Raw genomic sequence first — 26173 nt, 5'->3', positions numbered from 1 at the left:
CAGAGTCATTTATGAGCAGGCAGTGAGTTTGAAAAGAGCAGCTCCATATTTGTGGAACCCACAAGTTGAAAAATATTTTTGTGGTATGTTCAGTGCCATATGAGGGAATATTATCACTTGCAGGAATTATGCAAATATTTGCGTTTTTAGTTAGAATACCATTATTCCATGGGCAAATATTATAAAATATAGCAATTTATAATTGCTACACATTTTCAGACATGTGAAAGAAAGCATAGAATGCAAAATGTTCATTTGTTTCTCAACTAAAGGAATGAAAGAGCATTCATTTGTGCCACACTACTCATCATACAACACTATTTTTCACTTCTTGTCTACAGATAGGATCAGGATGCTGCATTTTTTTACAGACAGTTTAAATTGACTGGTTTGCTGCATTAGAAATAGTATAGCAAAGAACTTTTCTTTGTCTTTTCTGTGGAGGGATTTACTGACTTGAACTGCAGAAGTTTGGAATAATAAAGAATAATAATAAAAAAACAAACAAGAATAGCTCAAAAATATTTTGCAAAGGCAAGTGACTGTTTTGATACCACTTCTTACATTAAATGAGTTTAGTAACACTATCATAACCATGTTTAGCAGGCTAGCTTTCTGTTTAACATAGATTTAAAGATATAGTTTATCCTGTTTTATGTTGAGTTTTCTATGTAGAAAATAAAACAAACAAAAACATTCTTAGTACACTGACACCAAAAAGTTACTAATGTTCCCACCGCAGACATAGTGCAGTTATAAAGCAGCAAATCTCATATATGCACACTTCAAAAATTCAAATGCATTAAAATGAGCTGATCTTATTATGTAGCATTGGGAAACTGGTATCAATGCACAGTAGTATGTAAAAAAAAGCCTACTTATGTGATATTAAGAATTTTCAGCAGAGGACAATGACAGGACCTGAATCAATTAAAATGTGTAACTGCTACAAAAATTATAATCTTCACATTATTGCACTTTTTAAATATGAAGAAGATAACTTGCAAGAAAATGTAAAAAAGGTAACTTTAGTCATTAATAGAAAGCAGTGTTTTCTAATTACTGGGATTGCCCAGGATAGCATAGCATAGCATAGCATAGCATAGCATAGAAAGTGCACCCTTTTATCAGTGCTTCTGTTTCTTTTTTTGTGTGCCTGTTCAGACCCAGTTGGTTGTGGCAGATGGCCGCTCCCACTAAGCCAGTTTCTGCTTAAGGTTTCTTCCTGTTATAGGGAATTTTTTTCCCACTGTGGTTACATGCATGCTTGGTATGAAGGACTGCTGCAAAGTCACAGTGTGAGTGATTGTTTACTGTCACTACATACTCGTCCAGGTGTGAATGTTTAAAGACAATGACTTTAAGCAATCTGTAGGTTTTCTAAGACAGAACAACAATTTGTAGATTTTTTTAATGATAACTTGACTGTATTGTTTAAAAACTAGGATCAACTGATTTTGTTTTTGTATATAAAGTATCCGGAGATAAAGTGTTGTGTATTGGTTCTACATGCATAAACTTTGTTGAACTTCACTGAATTTAACTGAATGACCTGGATAAAAGAGAATTTAAACAAACATGTGTTTTATCTATTTTGTGCTTTTCCATTTTTCACACCAATTTGTTGAATATCTAAATGAAACTATCTTGTTTTGATGTGTCCTATTAATTATTTAGTGAAATAACAATAAGTAAGTTTTATTTTAAGGAATATAATTTGACTCAATGGAAAAATCTCAGCATCAGAACCAAGTAATCACCGCCCTCTAGAGGTAATTTTTGGAAACGCCACGTGGTGACGTTTCACATGCGACACACATCTCGCAACAGGCATGCGCGAGCTGCAACGTTGTTATGGTCGCTCGTGGATAGTTTTAAACAGCAAATTACAGAGTAACGGAACTTAATTTCAATACTTTGTGCATGTTAAGCTCTAAAGTTTGAGCTTACAGTGTATCGGAGAGCTGGAGGGCTTGCGGAGGGCATATCGGTAGCGGTGGCGCTTCCTCTTTCTGACGCCTGGAAGTGAGAGAGGACTGGGGGAACTGCCATGTAGTTGTAGAGGCAGAAGAATGAGTAGTCAGCACACTCCTACAGATGGGACAGAAGACTTCACAGTACAGCAGGAACATGAACTAGAAGCACTTGCTTCCATCTTTGGAGATGATTTCGAGGATTTGCGAAACCAGGATCCTTGGAAGGTAACTTGTATACCTACATTAATTGTAGCTCAAAATGATCACGATAATGACTAAAACTTGAGATTTTAGGTGTAGTAGCCAACAGTGTAATGCCTAATTTCAACTGTAAATCAAATTTGACTTGATTTTCAGGTTAGAAGGCCTCCAGAGATGCACCTCTGCCTGCGGCCCAATGGGCTGAATAATGGGCAGGAGTGTTACGTCACAGTGGACCTGCTGGTGAAATGCCCTCCCACATACCCGGAGGCGTGAGTATAGGCCAGAGCTGCTTTTCAGCCTTTTGCTACAAGATGTTAATCAGTTTTGTGAAAACTACCTAAAAATGTGCAATTCTGAGTGTGAATAAGTAATGGGACCTCTGTGAGAACCCTCAGTGTGTGAGAACAGAAACAGAGATTTCTTAGGGAACAGTGAGCTTCCCTTATGCCCACTTGTGATTAGCCTCAAAGAATTACAAAGATCCATTGTGGAGGTTGCGTCGTTAAATGATAAAAATATCCTGGGACACCAACAGGCCTCCAGAGCTGGAGCTGAAGAATGCCAAAGGTCTTTCAAATGAAAACCTCCAGAATCTCCAGAGTGAACTAACCAAGCTGGCAGCGGCGCGATGTGGGGAGGTGAGGATAAATAACACAGTTATATATTGTACACTAATTTCTGGCCCTTAACTTTTCTCCCTTTGCCAGGTGATGATTTACGAGCTAGCAGACTACATCCAGGGCTTCCTGAGTGAGCACAACAAGCCCCCGCCGCGGTCCTTTCATGAAGAGATGCTGAAGAACCAGAGGAGGCAGGAAGAGAAAAGGGCCCTGGAGGAGAAACAGAGGATGGACCAGCAGCGTAAGCAGGAAGAGGAAACAGTGAGGAGGCATTCTTACTTTGTTGCTGTTATGTAAGGTGATGCTCATGCGATTTGTAATTTATCTGCCGTTTTTTGATTTAGTAAAAGCAAAATATTAAGCTTTAAAATGTTGTTTTATTCAGTTCTTCCCTTGTTTTAAGTTGGCTTTTCTGTGCATTTCAATCAAAACCATTTACTATTTGTCCCCTGAATAGGGGCCATGAAATCTGAATCTGGTTGCATATTTAAGATATTGCACCTTATTTATAGTATTTTGTATCCATTATATTGAGTGTTTCATATTTATCTTTGTAGACAAAAGAGATCATGGCTGTAATCCAAAAGAGAGAAGAGGAGAAACGAGAGGAAAAGAAAAGAAAAGAAATGGCCAAACAGGTATTTATCAGTTATTGTCATAGAAACACAGTAAAACATGAAGATCTTGCATCACAAAATCTTATAAAACATACAAGAACAGAAGCTTACTTAAAAAAAAACTGCTTCACTTCATTGTTGCTTGCAAGACAGACAAAAATATCAGTTAGCTTTTTTAGATATCAAAAATATGAACAATCATGATATAGAGAGTAAAGGAGCACATAGCATGTTTGCTATGCATTACCTGCAAGAAGGCATGAAAGCAAGAAGGTGAGATATTCTCTTAAAAAATCTAAAAATATTACTGATCATCTCTAATTTACAGGAGCGACTTGAGAGCATGGAGCAAACTTCGTCTGTGTTGGGGAATCCACCCAGCCCCAGTGGACTAACTACTGAACTGACTGAAGTCAAGAAAGCTGTAATTAACCGTCGTCGCACTACCTCTAATACACGCCACAGGTATACCACCCGCACAAACTCTGCCGTATTCTCAACAATACTGCAGTAATGTCTGAATTATGTTTGTTTCTAGACGCGACACAGTGAATGAAGACAACCACCGCACACAGGAGCTGCTTCACTTCAGCAGCAGCGTTTTTGGAGAACTTGCTGTCCACAAAGGGAAAGTGTTAGGTGAGATCTGCCAGACTTGGTACAAGACCTTTTGGCTATTTTGTAAATATTTCCTGTTAGACATTAGAGAGTCTGAGTGTTTTGTTTCTGACAGGTGAGAGTGAGCGACTTGGACGGAGTGTTTACTGTGGTTTTGAAGTGAACTCTGGAGAATTTTCTGTGATCTATGAGTGGTCGCTGCGCTGGAGCAAAAAAATGGGCAAATTCTTCACCAGCCAGGAGAAAGGAAAACTTGAGGGCTGTAAAAAGCAGGCAAGTAGACTGGCAATTGTTTTGTATTTGGGGTGTTGTGTTTTGATTTTCTGTTAAAGAACTTAGCTAATTTTATCTTGACGGGTGAAAATAATCAAAATAATTTGTATGGATGTCCTGATGAAGACGTTTGGTCCTAGATTCTAGACATTTGTTGATACAGATGTCTAGAAACATATAAACATATAAACTAAACCCATTTGAGCTTATAAAATCAGTGTCACATACAGTATTTGTTTGTGAAATCAACTCTTTTACATTTTATCAGTGTTACTTGTTACTTTTCTTGTTCTTTATTTTTCCCTTTTATCTTTTCCCTTCTTTTTTATTTTTTTTTCTTCCTTGTTCTAAATAAATGTTCTCTTTCTTTCTTTTCTGGAAATTTGAATTAATATAGAATGCTCTCATAAAAATGTCCCGGAACCCTGGAGATAGCCTCAGACTGCTGGTCCAACTTGGGTTAGCTTAAAACTTTTTACCAGAAACCCATTTTTGTAAAATGTCTTGCAGATTCATGCTGCAGAGAATGAGTTCAACTCCCTACTGCGACTAGATCATCCAAACTTGGTGCATTATATGGCACTGTGCTCCACTGAAAAGGAGGAATGCATCGTGGTGAACCTGCTGGTGGAGCATGTGCCTGGGATCAACCTAAACCAAAGCCTGACTAGCGGGACCCCAGTCCCTCTGGATAAACTCTGCCATTACACGGCTCAGCTTCTGGCCGCCCTCAACTACCTTCACTCCAACTCAGTGGTTCACAAACAACTGGGCACCTCCAGTGTGCTGGTAGACTCTGAGGGGAACATTAGGCTGACAGACTACAGCTTATCAAAAAGGTTTGCTGATGTCTGCAAAGAAGACATTTTTGAACAAGCCCGGGTCCGTTTTTCCGAAGATACAGCATTGCCAACAAAAACCGGGAAGAAGGGGGATGTGTGGAACCTGGGGCTGATGCTGCTGGCTCTGAGTCAGGGTAAAGAAGTGAAGGAGTATCCAGTTACTGTACCAAGCAGCCTGCCTGCTGATTTTCAGGATTTCCTCCACAAGTATGTATGAATGAGAACTTCACCACTTTCTTGCATACGTATTTTACAACAGATCTTCTTGGTATTTGTGTTTTTTTTTTATTTGTTTCATAACAGTTTCAGGATATTAATTATTAATACACTTACTAAAAAAGTCACCTCCTGGATTTATTAGGTTTTAAGAAAGAAAATACTTCCAAAAATCATTGTGTGTTATTATCAATAAATAAAGATAAATACAGAAATATTTATTTATTATCTTTCAGATTATAAATAAATTGCTTATTGTATCAATGAAATAAGCAATTTATCTCCCCAGATAATGGGATTATGATTTTCTTTCTTTAACTATGGTAGTAGCAAGATAAATATAAACATTTAATGTATTTTCACATTGTAGTTTGTTTTTCAAAAAATTAAAGCAGATTTAATAAATAAATGTATCAATAATTTTTTATTATGATACCGGACAGCCACTGTATTTTTTTGTTTTTAGATGCATCTGCCTGAATGATGCAGACCGCTGGACAACTCAGCAGCTTTTGGACCACTCTTTCCTCAAGCCCCCTTCACCTAAAAACCTCCCTCAGTACCAGGACACCAGTCCAGAAGGTGAGTTGACACAATTACTCCAAACTGAAGAACATTAAGTTAAGCAAAATTCACTGTTCATTTGTGATGTCTTAGTTTTATTTTTTGTCAATTTATTCTATGGTGTTTTTGTCTTTGTACAGCTGGACAGCACTTTGGTGCTGTTTGAACCTGTTTTTAAAAGTGCTATCTAAATAAACATTACATTGATATTGCTAGATTAAAAACATTTTTATCAAAACATTCTATATCGGCATGAATCTATGAGAGTTGATCCACTTTAGTGTGGAATATTTTCTTCTCTGTATATCTGATTTTGGAGTGTTAGATTGATAGAGTGATTTGATTTTTGGAAAAAGAGTGAGACTCTCGGGTCACCAATTTTACAAATTTTGTTTAACTTCCAGCTCTCCAGTGGTCATGCAATATGAATCATGACCACAGAATATGAAATTGACCCAATTTAGTTTTATGACTCTGTTTTTTTTTGTGAGCTAATTCTAATAACATTTGATTCTTTAAGATTATAACAGTTCAAATTTAGGTTGTTTTTTGAAGAAGTAAATATAAAGTAGTTTTTTACTAAAAACATTTTCAAAGCACTGGGGATTGTGGACCATTTAACATTTGCAAGTAAAGATTTAAGATAAAAATATTTCTTCTCTAGATCTGGCAGTGGACTTTGGGTCAACCGTTGTTCCCCGCAGTCACATTTTTGATGCTCCGTTCAGCTCAGGGATGCAGAGGCAGTTTTCTCGCTACTTTGATGAGTTTGAGGAGCTACAGCTTCTGGGAAAAGGGGCCTTTGGAGCTGTAATTAAGGTAAACACCTTTTTTTTCCCTAAATTGAAATTAAGAGATATTCATTACCATAATTAAAACTCTATTTTGTTCTGTTTAAACTGTTTTTATGCCCAGGTTCAAAACAAGCTGGATGGTTGTAACTATGCTGTGAAGCGAATCCAAGTCAATCCAGCCAGTAAGCAGTTCAGACGCATCAAAGGGGAGGTGACTTTACTTTCCCGCCTGAACCATGAGAACATTGTTCGCTACTACAACGCCTGGATTGAGCGGCACGAGTTGCCCTCTATGGGAGTGCTGAGTAACAGCGACAGCTCGGAGCCTCAAAGCATGTCCGACAAACATCCCCAGCCACGTGACCCGCCACGGCGCCTCAACGAGCTCGGCCTGCCTGACAATGTGGAAGACCTCGCCCCGCCTCCGGCCGTGTCGAGCTCTGTGGAGTGGTCCTCCAGTGCCAAGTGCAGCGGGCACCAATCAAGTGATGAAGACGAAGACGATTATGAGGATGACGTATTTGGTGCATCGTTTTTGTATGTTTTTTTAAAAATTATTATTATTTGCTTTGAATATTTTTGGGAGAAAATTTTTACACATTTCAAATGTTTTCTTTCCGGTTTTTGTTTCTATTCAGACCGTCAGACAGTGACTCGAGGAGTGACATCATCTTTGATAATGGGGATGACAGCACAGACGACATATCACAAGTCTGAACATTTTCTACATGTTTATTTATTTATCTTTATTACCGTGTTGGTGCAGTTTATTTAATACTTTAATGTAATTGTAGGTAGTTGATGATTGAGATATTGTGATAATTATGTAAAAGCCCAACGCAGGTTGAGAGTTAACAATAAGCAGTAGCTGTAAATGTTCGGAACATCAGCTGCATTCTTTGGAACAATGTCAAACTATGTGGTCCCAATTAAAATAAATGCTAAATTACATAAACTTATGTAACACCTTTTTATTCATATAGATCACCTTTAAGGCTTTTACACTTGATATTGACCCTAACACACTCTAAAACACCCAGTAATTCTGTATTCTGTTTTTGCATTGGCAATTTCAGGCTGGAGCTGTAAACATATTGTATATGTATTTACAGATGGAGCCAAGGAAAAGGCCGACAACAACCGGCACAACTGAGAGCTCAAATTCTGATCAGCATCTTTCTATAGCACATTACTTGTACATACAGGTAAGCGGCTCTTTTCTGATCAACTTTTCCTACTGAACACTTTGACTTTTGTTGTAAATGTTTTGTCTTTAAAAAATCAAAACAAGCTTGTTTTAAACATAAAAAACTCTATTTATTCTCAAATTATAGCCATATCTTCAGTCTTGATATAGTTTTAGCTTGGTTAAAGTTTATTTGAAATTATTACATTTATGTAATAAAAATAATAGTCTTACTAAGTCTTACTAACCTTTACTTTTGTATTCCTTTTTTATTTTTGTGGTTTTATTTTTGTCATTCATTTTTCATTTTCTCACACTTTGCTGCTTAAATTTCCATGTCTTCATCTCTATAATTGTTGTCACTTGTGTTTCTTCGGCTCTTCAGTTTGGATGATAATCTGATGTAAAGAGCCTTGTGTTGGCATTTTAGTCTTAAGTGCATTATGAATAAATATTGATTGATTTATGATTTTTCTGTGACCCTGACAGATGGAATACTGTGAAAAAAGCACTTTAAGAGACACAATAGACCAAAGTCTATACCTGGACAGAAATCGGTTGTGGAGGCTGTTCAGGGAGATCCTGGATGGTCTTGCTTACATCCATGAGCAGGTTTGGAATCTAAATACACTGTAATGTAAATATTAAATCAATATTTTCTGTCATTTACAATTTTTATCTCTTTTAGGGCATGATTCATCGGGACTTGAAGCCTGTGAATATCTTCCTGGATTCCCAAGATCATGTAAAAATCGGAGACTTTGGTCTGGCAACAGATCATCCAGCTAATGTGGTATGTTGTGGAAACTGCCTAATTGAAAGTGTATAAAATTAGTCGTGATTTGAGCTTTACATTTTTTTCAAACAGGCAGCAGGTAAATTAGAACTGGAGGACAGCAGCTCAGCTGTGATGCCCAAACCAGACCCTTCAGGTGGAGATTTGACACACTAAATAAGTCTTTAGTTCTGATAACTATGGAAGTTGATTCCCATCCCTGACACAAGCATTTAGTTTTGCATTACTACTTTTAGGTAACATGACAGGAATGGTTGGAACAGCCCTTTATGTGAGTCCAGAGGTCCAAGGAAACACCAAGGCCACATATAATCAGGTAAGAAACTCAAATTCACTTTTCTGGCCAAAACCAGAATAACATCTTAATGTTAAAAAACATTAAGATGCTTCTTACAACTTAATGTTGACTTCAATATTATTTTTCCACAGAAAGTTGATTTGTTTAGTCTGGGCATCATTCTCTTTGAGATGGCCTACAGGCCGTTTGTCACGGGTGCAGAGCGGATCGCCGTCCTGAGCCAGCTACGGATGGTATGTCATGAGAACAATTTGAGCTAAATGCTTTTATCTAAACCTGAGTTCTAATTAATTTCTATTCTTTAAACACTGCAGGAGCCAATTTCCTTCCCAGGAGACTTTCCTGAACATGAAGAAGGAACACTGGTGAGAACTGAACCACAAAATGTGATATAATTCTCCGTCCTCCACACTTTGAAGCTGCACTCTAACAATTCTTCACTGTTAGAGGAAAGTAATAGAGTGGCTGCTGAAGCATGACCCGGCCCTCCGGCCCACTGCCCAGGAGTTACTGAAGAGCGAACTTCTGCCGCCGCCTCAGATGGAGGAGTCAGAGCTTCATGAGGTGTTGCAGCACACCATGGCTAATATCAATGGCAAAGCTTACCGCACCATGGTGGGGCAGCTGTTTTCCCAAAACACCACACCAGTCATGGATTATGCTTATGACATGGACATACACAAGGTACTATTTCCATCTGTGCTTCATACACTCTGTGTCCTTTAGCATTTTGGGAAACCTCATTTGAGATGGTGTAAGCTTCTATTGTCATGAGACTGTCCAGCTGGCTAACTATGAGATTTATCACTTGCAAATTCAGAAAACTTGGAATATATCAGTGAATAATTAATTCAACTCCAAATGGCCCTTAGTCATATTAAAATCTCCCTAAATGCTCATCAGGATCATATAATAATCATTGTTTTGTACAAATTCATTATTTCCTTCTTAAATCTAATGCAGTATTCAATTTTAACATTTATTTATTTGTTCTCTTTTAAATTTTTTAAAAGGTTCATTTTTACTTAAGTTAATTAATTTTAATTTCAAGCAGAAACCTCAGAAATACAAAAGCTGGAGCAAATCTTTTTTCCTTCTAGTTCATTTCCCCCTCTATACCTGAAGATGTCACTGCAGACTCATTACTTTCACTGTTCTCCCATTTTCTCTCCCTACCTTGTCTAACAGGCGCACAGGAACTTTTTTACATGTAGTAATGACCCCTCTAACAGAGGTTGTTTGTTTGCTCTCCCTTCAGGGAAACTTCAACTTCAGCAGCTCCAAATTGCAGCAACATGTGTATGAAAGCATCACCAGAATCTTTAAGAAGCACGGTAAGCATACTTGTGTGCATGCAAACATGAGTTGGTGTTTACTCATCATCTCGAACTGCTTGCACCCCTTGACCTGCTCTTGGTCTGTTTTGAAGACCTCAACATCTGGTTCAGTGTGAGGCAGCTAAACAATAGGTTCACTGTCAGGCAGCACAGATTCTGGGCATGTGTTTGTGTTGCTTTCCATCCTCAAGCTGTGCTCTTTGTATCTGCTTTGAGTTTTATCTCATAGATGTAATGTGTCCTCAGGTGCAGTACGACTTCACACGCCAATGCTCCTCCCCAGAAACAGGAAGTTGTGTGACAGCAGCGAGCTGGCCTGCTTTATGGACCACAGTGGAATGCTGGTCACACTGCCCCATGACCTTCGTGTGAGTTCTACAAACATACCACACACACTCATGAATGTGTGGTTAAAATGCAAATGCACACGGTTGGAGGCAGCGATCAGCAGCTGCTTCAGGAAACCCTGAAGACCAAATGTTGTGTCCACACTGTGATTGATTACAGCTACGTATTCTCTGACTTTACTGTCATTATTACTGCACAAAGTGTCTCAACCCCTTTTTTTCCACTTCAGATGGCGTTTGCACGATTTGTTGCCCGCAACAATATAACACAACTGAAGAGGTAAAGTTGGCAATTAGTTTTAAAGCTGAACTTGTATCGTTGGTCAAATAAGTGATTTTTTGTTCTATGTTATACCAATCACAATTTTATTTCTAGGAAAGCTAAGAATATATATATAAATAATATACAGATTATACAATGTATCTATAAATAATATACATACATTTATTGTATTTAATTTTTTTTTTCACAATTAGATGTCATGAGATATGAGTAGAGACAATTAGGGATCATTGCACAGAAATTTGTGAGATCATGTTTGTCCGCACAATGCAACACCATAAACCAAAACATATTTTGTGTTAAGATGCATTGAAAAAAAAATCCTGTTTTCCTTTTTACAGTGTCTGATAAGTGATGAAACACTGAAGATTCAGATTTTTTTTTTTTCTGGATCAGTATCAGTAATCGTTCTTAGTTCATCAAAACTTAGAACTCATTTTCAGTTTATAAGTGGATCTGTAAGTGCTTCTGTGATAGCAGACAGTGTTGCGTAGTCTTGTTAGTCACTCTCTTTTGTTTGGATTCAAAACTCTATCGAAGAACCTGCACAACAGGTTCTTCGATAGAGAAGAACCTGTTGTTTTTCTCTATCAATGTGTTCTATTTTTATGAAGAAAAAAAATCTGAAATCCTTGTTGACCTGAAAAGCCTAATTGGTGCATTTGCATGTTCGACTGTGTAAGTTAAAAGGCGAAGTGTGCTGGTCAATGAAGTTATTGTTAATTTGACTCAAAACTTAATAAAAGTGTGGCTTTTAAAGACTGAATTCTCATCCTGAGTAAAAGCAAAGTCACTGAGTGTTCATTTCTGTCCAGGTACTGCATTGAACGTGTGTTCCGACCCAGAAAGCTGGACCGTGCACACCCGAGGGAGCTTCTGGAGTGCACGTTTGACATCATCACACCAGTCACCAACAGTCTGCTCCCGGACGCCGAGACCATTTACACCGTCTCTGAAATAATTCAGGAGTTTCCTGTTCTTCAGGTTATTTTCACATTTAATGATTGTATTTTTTCATCCTGTTTCCTCCTTCAGTTTGCTGTTTTCAGATTGAACACTTAGGTTCTGCGTCATTCTGTCATTCGTGTATGTCCTCCTACAAAAATGCCATCAGCTCTGCTTCAACTCTTGTTTTTTCCTCCTCACTTCCCATTCAGATTCCTAACATACCAAAATGTGTGAAAGCATGACGGATCAACATTGTATTTATTGTTTATGTAGTAAATCTACTGTGCGTAACTTTGTCGGCTTCCTTCCCTTCCTGCCAAAACAGTCCATTTCCTGTCTGCATCCATTGCAGCGCTGTGTCAGTCTCCACTCGCGGCTCTTTTTCCACACCTTATAAACTCAGACAGCCTTGCGTCTAGCCTCTATTACATCCCTCGTGCATCCTGTTCCTGTTCCTCTGCACTGTCCCGGTCTTTGTGTGAAAGCTTTAAAGAATGTTTGCTGCCGGACACAACGGTTATTATTCACTGAGGTGCGCATTGTGTGGAGATGGACTATAATTGCAGCCGAGAGGGTTAAAGGTGTGTTTGTATTTGCAGGAGAGGAACTATAACATCTACTTAAACCATACGAGCTTACTGAAGGCCATCCTACTCCACAGTGGCGTCCCGGAGGACAAACTAAGCCAGGCATCCAGCATACTCTGTGATGCTAGGGTTAGTCCAGCTTATATTACACATAAGATTGCACGTATGAAATAATCATGGTGGAAACGAAGTAGAGAGCTGAATCGTCTGTTTAGTATTTTTTAAGTCAAACTAAATAATCAGTTTTAAGATGTGATTATTTATGTGATAAAAAATGCAATGTGTCATATCCCTACTGAAATGAAATTTAAATAAATGAATAAATTATAAAAGCGTATTATAAGTGTGACCTTATTTAAAAATAACTGCATAGTGAATATCTGAGGTTTTTATGACTGAGATGTGTGGGGTTAAAGAAGCTGGCATAAACAAATGGCTACAATTCCCGTTAAAAAGCAATTTAACGGGGTTTTTTGTATCAATACAAAAACTGCTTCTAATTCTCTAATTTCTATTTTGTTACATGAATAATAATGATGTATGTTTATCATATGATATAACGACTTAAGTTAGATTTACTTGTGGTAAAATGCAAAACATTTATATTAAAATGTTTTTTTTTCTTTTTGGTAATTAATGTAACAGTAACTTTATTACACATTTGTTGCAGAATGAAAAACTGACCAGAGGTGAGGTTGAGGCAAAGTTCTGCAACTTTTCCCTTTCAACCAACACTGTAAGTGTACACTTCAAATATGCTCAGCTTTGAAGGAAGATTTTTGTACGTTAAACATGGACAAGCCAAAACTCTCCTGGTGTGTTTTCAGCTGCAAACACTGTACAAGTACATAGAGCAGAAGGGCAGTCTGCAAGAGCTGGCACCACTGCTGACATCGCTCACCAAACAGAAGACAGCTGTCACTCAGCTGGCCAAACAGGGCCTCAAGGACCTGGAGGAGCTCACCGTCCTCCTGAAAAGACTGGGTGTTAAACTAAGGGTAATTTTGAGTTTTATAGCAGCATAAAAATCATTAGCTAACTGTGTTTTCTTGTTTTTTTAATGCAGGTTTTTCTGTTTTATAGGTAGTTGTTAACTTAGGTTTGGTGTACAAGGTGCAGCATCACTCTGGAGTCATTTTCCACTTTGTGGCGTTTATCAAGAAACGAAAGCGAACCGTACCAGACATCATAGCTGCTGGAGGACGCTATGATCAGCTGGTAGGTTTTAGAATCAACCACCAACTTTTCAAATCCAAAATCATGACACAACACATGAGTCAGTGTTATTGATATGGCCCACTTATTTTGTCTTTTATTATGTTTTTGTTTAGATCCTGGAATTCCGAGGACCAGCTTCCACTGTGCCGGTCCCCAATGCAGTTGGGGCCAGCATTGCTCTGGACAAAGTCTGTGCTGCCATAGCCAATATGGAAGAGCCAGTGAGAGAGACAGACACACATATAAGCACAGAAATCTGACATTCCTAATTATTGTAATGGAGGAGCAGCAGGCAGAGTTTCATATTTAATGACACCTTTTTGCAGCCGTTGGCCGCCACAGTGCCACTTTTAGAAACACGTTAATAACTATGATCATTGCACATCATCACTCCCAGGAGTTATTTAAGGGGGCAAGGCAATTTATCTCTGTTTTATATTCAAAAAGGGAAGCTTAGTAATTTATGTTTTATTTTAACTCCTAACAATAAGCATTTCTAATATTTGTCTTATAATTTTTATTTTATGTTGTAATTAGTAAATAATTATTTTTGTTCTTTGTTTTAGCCGATGGTGAGTTCCTGTGATGTCCTGGTGGCCCCAGTGGGACATTCCTCAATGTCCAAAGCCATTAGTGTTGTCCAGAAGCTGTGGGGCTCAGGCATTTCTGCAGACCTTGCCTACGATGTGTTACAGGTCAGCAGGCTGACGTGATTGTGTATGAAAAATATAACAAATAAGCAATAATATTTAATGAAATTTGTATCAAACAAAAATGCGATTGCAAACCTTCCATCCCAGCAGGCCCACACTGCGACACTGAAAAAAAATTTCCTTCTTTAGATTCTTGAGGTTTTTGTATTAATTGTATGGCCTTTAAAAGATTCTAAAATTGCTTTAATAACTTATACTATTCTATCACCTATTAATGATAAAACTAAATCGGAAAGATTGTGAGAAAGAAAGAACAGTCTAAAAAGTCTTGATGCATGCAAATTATGTGTGCTTTCTTTTTTCCAGCTCTTTTGATACCAGCTTTTTAGGCGTTTTGTTCTCTATATTGTTGGTGCTTGCCTATTATGGCCATATCAAGCATTGTATGTCTATGATTTGATACTATTGTCAGAAATATGTTTCACTTTACCACCAAATTGCTCAGCAGTTTAGCCAAATACCACATGAGCGTAAAATATTTTTGTAGGCAGCCAGAACATTGCAGGATATAATACCCCTGCAATCTTTCTCCCCATATCCTGTCCGTCTCTCCGCTGCACCAATCCAATAAAAGCAAAAATGCTGAGAAAGCCACAGAAAAGTAATACATATGAAGAAGAACTCTGGTAACGAAAGTACAAGTAATAACAGAAATTTCCATTAAAGCAAACTCTTAAATGTATGCTATTCTTCTTTCTGTTTAGGGATGCGATTTTACTCTGCAGTCTCAGTAAATATTCAATCACCAACTAAGCCTTTTGTTTACCCAAACTCAACCCCCCATTTATTTTTGTATTTTTGGTTAAACATAGTTTGCTGAAATGCAATAATCTCTCCCAGCCTACAAAGGGCAACACCTGACTTACTGGAGGAAGTTGTTGCTTTTGTCCTCAGCTGTATGCTTATAGGGCATTTGTCAGAAAATAGGCAAAGTCAAAGGACGCAGAGTTGTTTAGCTAAACTGACTGATCCTGCCAGTGTTTTATCAGAACCAATTTTAAGAAAGTGCTTTGAGTTCAGTCAATAATTTGACTGAATTTGGAAGTTCCCATCAATAAGATCACTCCCATCAATAAGAAGATGTTCGTAGTAAGGACTAGGAGTTCTTGTGCCATGCTTCTGTCATGCTTCAATCTTTATTTGACAAACAGCCTGCCAGCCACCACCCAGTACCAGCATTTTAATCCTTCCTCTACTCAATATAACCTATTGTTGTCTAAACTTTCCATCAGTGCAGTCAATATGTGCTTTAAATGTTCTCATTGTCTTTTGTAGTGGTGCGTCAGTATTCTGAAGCAATTAGGAAAGTTTGACTCTTGCTTTAAACAATTATATTGTTTCAAGCAATTTCTTGTTGATTATGGTTGAACCAGAAAAAAAGCTTTTCGGAATACCTTTTTGTAGACTTCTCAGGCATAAATCCCCTCTTGCTAGACCTGTTAATGCTGCTCATGTGGTTGCATATTAACAGAAATAATCCACAGCTTTTATCTATGCTCTGGTGATGGTTTCACTCTTTATTTACCTAATATGGCAAACTCGCCTCTGTGGTGTGAGCTAAGGCCTTTCAGGCGATAACTTACCTTTGACATAATGCAGTCAGAGAGAGGTTGTGAGAAAAGGGAAAACATAAAAGTTATACTATGACAAGGGAAATAGCTTAGAAAATGAAATATATCATAAGACTGCTAAAAAGCATTTATATAGAAATACCAGCCAACTGAAGAGAAAGTCCATTTACTGTTAGCGTATGCACTCTGTACTTAGTTAGGGCTTGTTTTGCATAAATTGCTGCATAGAGCTGACCAAGGCATAGAGCTTGGTCTGCACAGCAGAATTCACATGATGAGGTTTTGATTCTGCATTTATGTTGCATTTCCTTCTTGAATCAAGAGTCTTGCTTTCTTATTCTGTAATAGTTCTTGTACTTGGTTTGAAAGCTGTAAGCTGTCTGAGGGGTGTAGTTCTTAGACATACAAAACTCACACAAGCCAACGTTGTTGAGTACCAACAGTGAAAGCTCTGTTACATTTTATTTTGGACATTTGAAACTGAGATGTTCCTTTTAAAGCAAATAAAAACGTATCTTTTTGTCACTTTACATGTTCAGTCTCAGGAGACGCTGTTGGAGCACTGCAGACTGGCTGGCATTACATGCATGGCACTTGTTTCTGACAAAGATGGAAACTATGTGAAGGTAAATCAACAAAGTATCTGGATCTTTTTTTTTTGTTTCGCTGACATCTAAGGTGTATTGTGATTTGAGAATAAAATTGTTTTGTGTGTATTCTACAGCAAGCATTAGTGTTGAAGATAACCGTGCACAAAATACTTGAATGTTTTTGAATGGCAGTATGCTAGAAGAATTCTGTGTTCCCAGGTAAAATCCTTTGAGAAAGACAGGCAGTCTGAGAAGAGAATTCCAGAGGGGGACTTGGTGGACCACATCATTCAGAAATGCCGGGCCAAAATATTTGACGAGAGAAGCATCAGGTAAAGAAATCTGTGTAATGTGCAGCTCAAATTGCTCAAAAAGATTTATGAGGTTTTCCATCTCATGAATTCTCTTTTTGTACCCCTGCAGAGAAATGAATGAGAGCGTAAGCCTTCAGAACCCTAAAGGATCACAGCTTAACAACACTGGTACTGTGAAGCCTCAACGGTCATACAGCACCGTAACACAAACCGCTTTCTGTTTTCATACAGTTGGGTTGTAACTCAGATAAAAGTGCTCTCGCCCAGTCCTCTAAAAACATGGTAAATGTGGAAAACTGTTTTCAGGCTCTTTGGAGCAACATGGCAGTAGCACCAACATGAATGTCAACGTCATCAGCCCAGAGAAAGTTTCCGCAAGTGCAAGAAGACGATATGAGGCTCAGGTTACTAATACACAAACAACACCTTCACTTTATCTACCAAATACATTTCTGAATGCTTAATGTTTTAGATGAACATATTTAAAATGTCTATTTTAGAGATGCACCATACTTTTTGTGGCCAATTTCAGGTCATTAGTTTTACAAACCTCAAAATTACAATTTTAGCCAATCTTGATTTCTTATTGAAGAATAAAACAGTTATCTATCAAAAGCAGACCAACATTTTGGAATGTTGGTCCTTTTGTATCTCTACAATCTTAACTTTTTTGTTAGATAAGAACTTTTTTGTCCTTATACAGATGAAAACTAAAAAAGCTTTTCATACATGTTCATACTTTAACCCCTAAATATTTGCAATGAACTTTACAGCTCCAACATGAACTAGTTCCTGCCTATTTGTTATAATTTTCTAAAATAGATTGAAAGAATATGTGTCTGAAATGACATCAGTAGGTAGAATATCAGTTTTCATCGCACCACATTTGGAATCTGGCCTGTGTCAGCTTGTTATTATCAGAAATCTGGTGGATCCACCAATTGAAAATCAGATAGCCAAAGAGCTCCCAAAATGTGGGTCAAGCATAAAATCCTGGAATCCCACCACCAGATAATTTTCTCTCTGCATCTCTAAAACACTTTCATCTTATATCATTTGTATGCATTTTTTCACACAGACACTTAATATCGGATTAAAAGTCTCTTGCTGCTTTTACTTTTTTTCTTCTCTGATTAACAAGATATGCACTTTTAACACTATGTACTGTTTACAACCACACATAAAGCCAAATAACTAAATGCTGTTTCCTTAACAGCTATCTTAACTTGCAACATACACAGTTTTTAAACATTCATATCGGGTAAAGTCGCAGCTATGTTTCCCTAATGAAATGCTGCTTGATAGCTTTTCATTTTCTTGTTTCTGTGAGAGAGCACTATTCTAGTTAAGAAAATATTTCCTGTAGCTCAAAGCCATCCTGGAAGTTTGTTTAGAAAATATGTGAGAATATTTTTTCCAGCTTTTATTTTCATGGGAAGAACTATTATTTGCTTTTTCTATTCTCTTATGTGTGCCGTATTTGTTTCCCTTTCTTCAGATTCAGACCAGATTACAGAATCTGGGAAGTAATTTGCAGAACAAGAGCAACGACATAGAGGTCCTAGCAGTAAGTCCACTGTTTCTTTATTTTGTTGTTTTCTCTTCCATCTTATCTGCTCAATTCACGTGTGAAATCACAGAATGGGGAAAGGGTTTTAGATGACTAAAACAACAAACATCATGGAGAGTAGCGCCCTTTTATAGTCACACTTCGATCCCCCGCTGGTGGAAAGATGGCTGTGAATCCATTCCAGTCGCCGCAGAACAATGCACACCGCAGAGAAGGCAGCTCGCCTAGCCTGGTCAGACGTGGGGATTGGGTGTAAATAGCTGCCATATTGAGTTTATTTACAGTCGTATTGCAGATTCAGGACCTGATATCCATAGATAAACTTTCCCGCTTGCCTTAATTATAACGAGACAGTGTATTTCAGGAACATGCTTGAGCCCTGTTTTAATCTATACTGCATTTCTGCTGCAGCTCTAAACATGAGCTGGTGAAACATAACAGGCTTAATGAGTTTGTTGCTGTGAGCAGCTCTGAGTCTCTAGTTGCATATCAACAAGGTTCCTCAGCAGCAGAAACTAAAATAAATACTGTTAGGTATATGAAATTTTGAAATACTTTTTTGTGATGTAAAAGATCAGATAAAGTCATTACGATTAAGTGAACAGACACAGAAACTAAATGTGATTTGTGGAAAACAAAATCATCAACAGTCTTCCAAACTAAATTTTCTGCCTGACCATACATCCATTTACCCGCCTCTCCATTCAGCCATTCTTTGCAGTTACAGTGTGATCTGAACTTTTATATTTACACTTTGAGAGCATGTCCAAATGGATAGAGGAAAAATGCAGAATATGGTCAAACATGTAGGAACGCTGAGCCTAATTGTCCACCTGTCAGTCTGGAATGCAGCAAAATGAATCCAACAAGCCATTAGGCCTCTTTGCACAATAACAGTATCGGGAGAAAGATGTAATGCATTGTGTTCTGTGGAGTTCAATGTTTACCTAGAGTGTGAGATAAGGCTGTGTTTTGAAACTTCTCTTGTTTTTCATCCCGCAGGTGGACCTGCAGAAGGAAACGCTGATAAACTTCCTGTCTCTGGAGGTGGGTTCCCTACTAGCTTCATCAAAAGCACAGCACAGTTCATAACATTTTTGGATCCCAGTGAGGGCTGTGAGGGAGGGTGGGGAAGGAAAGAATGGCCAGTAAACGTCCAAGATCCTAGACAGGAAAAGGGAATCCCGTCTCCTTCCTTTTCAGTCGTGTCCCATGAGGAGCAAAGTGAGGAAACTCCCCTGCATGTTTCCATAGATGGGGAAAAAAAAGTCTAATTTGGCAAACATAGGTGACCAACATGTGCTGCTTTTAACAAAACACACTGTTGGGAGGTGTTTATATTCACATTCCAAACTCCTTACTGGGACTTTTTGCTCATAAAGTTTCAGTTTCCCTTCCACACAGTCTAATTATAAAGTGAAGAAACACAGAGAAGGTTAGGAAATACTCCTAAAACTGGTCATTTAAGCAAAAGCCTGACCCAGTCACTCATACAGATGTTTCTTTACTACACATGTTGAAGGGAACAGGTAGGATGCATGACGCACATGGAATGTACATGGTGTTTGTTGGCGATGGCTGTCTCCATATGGAAAATTAGCTCAAGTCAAACAAAAAAACTCATTCAAATCTTTAAATGTATGATGATGGCTTAAAATAAGGAACAGCCTGTATAATATGCTCCATCACAGTATATCATACACAGCACCTTGAAAAGGTCTAGTTCTCAAATTTTCCAAAAAGCAAGAACTGTATGTATGTATACTACCAGGACTTTTGCTTTTTATATTTCTATTTCCAGTTTGACAGTGAAGAACAGTTCAACAGCAGCGTCAAGACTCTGCTGTCCCGTCTCCCAAAGCAGCGCTACCTGAAGTCTATCTGTGATGAGATACACCATTTTAAGATTGTGAAAAGGTTAGCTGCCAGTTTTAGTTCATAACAGTGAACTGAAAATGTGCAAGAAGTTGCAAATCTAGAATGTTGACTCTCTCACTTAGTATTTGGGAATATAGCAATGTCTTGGGAAGAATATTATCCTTTTTGATCACTGTTTAATTTTCTGAGGAAGAAATCTTCCTTTTTCACCAATCATACCTTCACAATTTTAACTCGATTTCCTTTTTTTTTTTAAACTAATCAATCAATTTTGTCCAGTTTTCATCCTGATTGGCTTATTTTTAATTAAAAAGGTTTTTAGGCTTTTTAGTACTAGAATTCCATAATATATGTACATAAATACATACATAAAAGATTAAAACTTGTTTTGGTAAAAAAAAAAAGCCAAAACTAAGCAGGAAAATAGGTTAAAGGATGAAAAAACATAAAAAACCTCCCTTGTAGGCAACTGCCACTCCCCGACACCAGGTGTAATGGTGACAGCCAGAGCTTCAAAGAGTGCTGTTAGACAGATAACCACCACCTTGAAGAACACTAAATCCCCCGTTGATCCTGTTTCCTGAGGTGAAATCTGGAAAAGGATTCGCTTTGTTTGGTCTTCTGGCGTCTGGATCATAACACCTCAGCTGTCCGACGCAGGCCAGCTCCCCAGAGCCAGTATCATGAATGAGACGGCAACAGAAAAAATCAAAGTCTCTCCAACGCAGTTGGTTTCAATTTCCCATCTCTGCTTTGTGTTTGCGTTGCACATGGCCTCACTGATAAACCGGGCCATAGAACCAGAGACGATGTATACATTTTGCATCTGTTTTTTATCCTTTCGTGTATATGTTTTTGTTGAATGTGAGGGACAGGCAGCTGAGGCCAGATGACTGGGGAAAAGTGTTTTCACAGCAGTCACCTTGCTCCAGCGGAATCATAAACTAAACTTATCTTGGACGGGTTTGAAGGCAGTGACCTTTTCTTTCAGTCAGAGCTATTGCATGTAAACCTACATCTTCACTGCTGTTTCAACTTGCCCACAGCCATTCTGGCAGCTCTGAAAGGTTGTTCTTAGACAGTTAACATAACTATTACAGGTGTGGGGCTTTTCTTTGTTTTTGTTTTTTTTATTTTGTTTTTGTGTTTAGTAAAAAAAAAAAAATCAATAAACATTTTTTTAGCTGAGGTTATTTTCTACCTTCCTCCTTTACTTAGTTCTTGTTGGATTTATTTATTTAGCTTGGTAACTTCACAAGTAATTTTTATGACTCACATAAGGGTTTTGTTCAAATATACTGTGACTTGTAAGGCTCTGTCTCTTTTGAGATGTGCTCCTGGCAGGGTTACATCCTCTTGCTAAACAGGACTTACTTCTTAATAAAGTTCCCGGAAAACCTCCTGGCTAAATTTCATTGTTCTGATTTTGAAATGTTCCATTTGGATGTCGAGTATACGTTTTTTTTTCCCTCCTTCTCAATATAACAAACACATGTTGTCCTTTTTCAGGGTGGCTGTGGTGGTCTTGTACAGCTATAAAGATGACTACTACAAGATCCTTTTGTGAGAATCAAAGACTGCATTTTATCTTCAGACATGCAGGATCTGCTCAAAGATTGGACAGATTTTCTATTTGGGACAAAAATACAAGCCCCAAAGACACAAGGGACTCTTCTTTTATCATGTTGAATAGTTCTTTAGCTCCAAACTCTGCACATTTCCCAAAAACGTTTTGGTGTTTTCAGGCAGAAACAAGAGATTTAATGGACTTTGTTGCCTTAATACATTCTGTAGGTTTCGGAAGGAAAAGGGCTACTTGTTGCAGATTATGTGTCATGAGTAAAAGATGGAGGGAATAAATATTATTTTCTCACGCTTTGACTTTGTTTTTTGTTTTTTTGTGTGTCCACAGCATAAACAGACATCATCCATTCTGAACATCACGTTTTACCTCAAAAGTTGTTTGAGGATGTTTTTGAGTCCTTTGAAATCTGTTTATATATTTTTATGCAAACAAAAATATATGACGTAATTAAATTCATCAATCCATTCAATTCTTCATGGAAAAAAAAGTAGCAACACCCCAAGTAAAGATGTGTAAAAATACTTAAATTCAGATACATCTAAAAATATGGAACATTGCATAAAAGTGCAATATTTCTCACAAGTTTTCTCAGAAAGTGAAGCTTCTATATTACATGTAATCACAGAGTGATATATTTCTTGTTGTCTTATTTATATGCTTGTTGCTTACAGATAATGAAAACCCAACATTGAGTGTCTCGTAAAATTAGAATTCTGTGAACAAAGATGTTATTAGAAGCTCACAGTGTCGCACCCCAAACAGCTAATTAACTCAAAAAACCTTGTAAATGATGATGCAATTTCAGTTTACTGACAAAAAATATCATTTTTATTTAAATGTCCAGAGATTTCAAGGAACACCCATAACGCCGAACAGCCTATAAGGTTCCTAACTAGAAAAACCTTGATGGATTTTCTTGTTAGGAAAACTCACCCTACATGTAGATTGCATCCAATGATATATATATTTGGTAAATAAGTTGACTTGAAGACACTGAGATGGTTAATTTTTTACGTCCTGAAGCTTCTTTGCCTTAAAGTTTATAAGTGATCTTAGCGGGGCAAATCAAAGCACCAGTGGAGGATAAGCCAAACATCCAGGTCTCATTCAGTATTTTACCAGCCCAGAGAAGAGGTCTTCTTCCTCTTCATTCAAACTCAAACAGCCGCACTCCACAATACCATCTCTGTTAAATCCATTTGCAACTGAGAAGCAATCAGATCTAAGGGAACTAAAAGAAGAAGAATTCCCATTTGCAGCACAAGCCTAGGGCCAGATGTGTGTGGGTATGCAAGTGAAGCAAAACCCCTAACCAGTACCATCTTGAATGACATCACTGATGTTTGAGAAATTCAAGTTTATCAGCACAAGCCTCTCCGGTTCACACATTTATTTTTTTAAAATAAAAAGCATAAATGTTACAGTTTCTAATCTAGAAACATATTTACAAGATTTGCAGCACTGAAATAAATAAGGTAGAGAATATAGCAAAGAGAAATGATAAACAGTCTACAATGTACATTATATTTAGCTACTTAAAGCTATTTTCAATAAAGAAAAAAATCTCAAACTATACTTTAGTATTAATAAATAAAGCTATGTGAAAAAATAAATAAGATTCTCTTACGTCTAAGAATTTACGTTTTTACACATAGGACAGAGCTTAAAAGTGTAAGCTTTTACGGTCCGCTTCTGTGTTTTAAAGCTTATGATTCAAACAGACACGCATCCTGCAAACACTTCAGAATAAATCGGTTTCTGACCTATTTTGGCATTGGAACTGTTTCAGAATTGGGATATTGGCAAAGAAGAGACAACTATGATCCAAAAGCTAGACTGTTTTGCAATGCTTCTCGGAATCTGTCCTTTGTGCAGACCAAGCAGGTCCAGAACCTTTGCCTCTACTGGTTCAACATCTCTGTACCTAAATAGTCCCTGTTTTGGGCTTTTATTTCTTCAGGAATTCTGAACTGTGATATTTTTGTTTTTCCTCGCTAGCTCTGAAGAAAGTGATGTGTCTTTAAAACACAGAAATTTTACATATCAACACCTCCACATTATCATCTCCTATAATGACAACAGTTCACATTATTCCTCCGAATATAAACAGTGAATAATCCAAAACTCTTTATCCTTGTGAATTATTTTTTCTTGACACTGGCTAAATGTTAAAACCAAAGTAATGTGTCTAAAACAAATACTAAGGCTGTAGAATTAAGGCTCTATAAATAATAATCCCAAGCAACTGCTGACATGTATAAACATCAGCTCTGCTGCAATTAAGTGAAAGAAGTGTTATGGACATTCCTTGCCGATCCGTATTTTTTTTTAAACTTGGCTGGTCATAACCTGACACAACTTGAAGGAACATCCATCAGTATAGTTCACCTCTAATAGCTTTCAAATGAGTTACAGAGTTCTGACTGAAAGGAGATGACTAGAAGGTACATTTTAGACTCAGTTCACCTCCAGTGTCTGCAGAAAAAGTAAATACCCTTGAATTTTTTCACATTGAGTCAAACTGAAGTCATAAATTTCAATGTTTCTTCTGGATTGTATGTGTTGTTTCTTCTGGATTGCATGTGTTATACCAACAAGAAAAAGAAAACAACTGTGGAAGCAAAAGGAAACATCATTTTCATTTTATTTATGAATAAAATTCTGAAAGGCGTGGTGTACTTGTCTACAAAATAAATAGGTTCAGTGAGTCACAAACGTGGATAATTTTTTTGTCAAGCATTTGTGCTGCATTTTGTCAAGGCAGTTTTTAGTTGCGAGCTCCACAAATCTCATATTTATGGACGAGTCATGCAGCAAGCACCTGAAAGAAATGTTGCTCTGGTCAGGTGAGACTGAAATGTAATCTTTTGGCCAAGAAATTTAATGTATGATAGATCCCTATGGTGAGAAGTAGTGGCAGCAGCAATAGGATGAGAATCCAATTTGATCTCTATGCAATTTGATAGCATAGAAGCTTCTTTTCAAAATATAATTGGCAACATTTTTTGTCTTTATCTGGTGATGCTCCAAAAAGACTTGCAGCTGTAACTACTACAAAACCTTTCAGACTTTTATTTGTAAAAAAATTCTGAAAATCACATTTCCTTTCCCTTCAGATTCCTTATATTCACATAAAGTATTAGTAAAATGCACGACTTTTCAGATTATCATGTGACAAAATGTGTTCAACGGATATGAATACTTAAACAAGGCACTGGAGCTGCTTTAACTGGTTTTCTTTGAAAAAGAAATGGCTCCACTCATTTGACGTTAGACAAAGCTGTTATTTGTGAAGTGTGTGGGAATGTTCCAAATAGCATAAACATAACTTGACAATGACTCTAAAGTAAGAAAAAACAAAACAGAAACAAGACCACATATGATACAAATCCTGTAAAAATATACAATAACTAAAATGAAAACCACACATTCTAATGCAGGGGTTTGAATCTGGCCTGCTAACGATGGTTACATCCACAATGCACTGCTGCATTTTGTGGGGGGGTTCGCATTCTCAATTTTCCCTTTATGCCACAGCTCAAACCCCTAAAGCTTTTGCTCTTCCTCCTTCATCTGCAAAGTTCCAGTTTCAAATGAAACAGTAAGAAGCAAGTGTTTTACAGTACTAGAATTTGATTCTGGCAGATGAGTCTCTCTGGATCCTTTTTGCAACCCAGACTGGCTGTATCTTGATCCAGCTACTACCACCGCCCTATAAGTTTGTCGCTCAGTCGAACGTCCAAACTACGAAGATAATTGGCGAATGATGAAAAAACAGCATTGGTCACATGCTTCTTGCTGAGTTTATCTCTCACACAAAAGAAAAAGTGGGAAAAACTGAGCAGTATGGGAATTTCTTTTGCTTTCATTGCTGTTATAAATTTCTTTTTAGCGTGGCGTCCAGTCACTGCCCATGCTCAGTTTGGCCCTGGGAATGGTCATCTTCTCCGTGCAAGGAGGTGAGGTTATCTCTGGAGAGAAGTGGATGATGCCGCAGTCGCTCTTCATGTTCTGAAACTTATTCTCCTTGGAGGGCTCCATGTAGATGACTGAATTCTTGTTCACATGTTTCTTCAGGATGACCGTCTGTGGGGGGAGGAAGGAAAAACAACGCATTAAAGTCATTATTTGGTAGACCTGCAGTGACAACATCATGATTTATATTCACTGGTGCTTGCTTGTTATAGAAAAATAGATAACTTGATATTTTGACATTATAGACTCATTT

General features: G+C 37.6%; 2 protein-coding genes across 5 annotated transcripts in view; one reads left to right on the top strand and one right to left on the bottom strand.

Annotated features, from left to right (window-relative positions):
* The first annotated feature begins 1819 nt into the window (after positions 1-1819).
* eif2ak4 (eukaryotic translation initiation factor 2 alpha kinase 4) lies at positions 1820-22241 on the top strand. Of its 2 annotated transcripts, XM_055038928.1 has the most exons (39): positions 1820-2201; positions 2334-2449; positions 2716-2818; positions 2888-3061; positions 3358-3438; positions 3746-3882; positions 3956-4056; positions 4151-4308; positions 4819-5357; positions 5833-5948; positions 6595-6749; positions 6846-7261; positions 7363-7435; positions 7837-7929; positions 8400-8522; positions 8599-8703; positions 8779-8842; positions 8943-9022; positions 9136-9237; positions 9319-9369; positions 9452-9688; positions 10263-10338; positions 10588-10709; positions 10919-10968; positions 11787-11955; positions 12519-12635; positions 13177-13242; positions 13334-13504; positions 13590-13724; positions 13838-13945; positions 14291-14419; positions 16548-16634; positions 16818-16930; positions 17022-17080; positions 17219-17316; positions 18411-18479; positions 19485-19529; positions 20284-20399; positions 21870-22241. In XM_055038928.1, the coding sequence occupies exons 1-39, from the start codon at positions 2073-2075 to the stop codon at positions 21925-21927; spliced, it is 4941 nt and encodes a 1646-aa protein (XP_054894903.1). In that variant the 5' UTR covers positions 1820-2072; the 3' UTR covers positions 21928-22241. The 2 variants fall into 2 exon arrangements, with proteins under 2 accessions (XP_054894903.1, XP_054894904.1); XM_055038929.1 differs by lacking the exons at positions 1820-2201; positions 2716-2818 and having other exon boundaries at positions 2340-2449.
* Positions 22242-23320: 1079 nt separating this feature from the next.
* Positions 23321-26173, bottom strand: part of crim1 (cysteine rich transmembrane BMP regulator 1 (chordin-like)) — a 41211-nt gene continuing 38358 nt past the window's right edge. For all 3 annotated transcript variants that reach the window (XM_055038930.1, XM_055038931.1, XM_055038932.1), the window contains one exon: positions 23321-26031. In XM_055038930.1, the coding sequence (XP_054894905.1) occupies positions 25834-26031 (198 nt within the window). In that variant the 3' untranslated portion in view covers positions 23321-25833. The remainder of the gene's footprint in view (positions 26032-26173) is intronic.

This window comes from Poeciliopsis prolifica, unplaced genomic scaffold (genome assembly GCF_027474105.1).
Source record: "Poeciliopsis prolifica strain line A6 unplaced genomic scaffold, Auburn_PproV2 SCAFFOLD013, whole genome shotgun sequence".
In the NCBI taxonomy this organism is placed as follows: Eukaryota; Metazoa; Chordata; class Actinopteri; order Cyprinodontiformes; family Poeciliidae; genus Poeciliopsis; species Poeciliopsis prolifica.
This window is presented reverse-complemented; position numbering and strand designations above follow the sequence as displayed.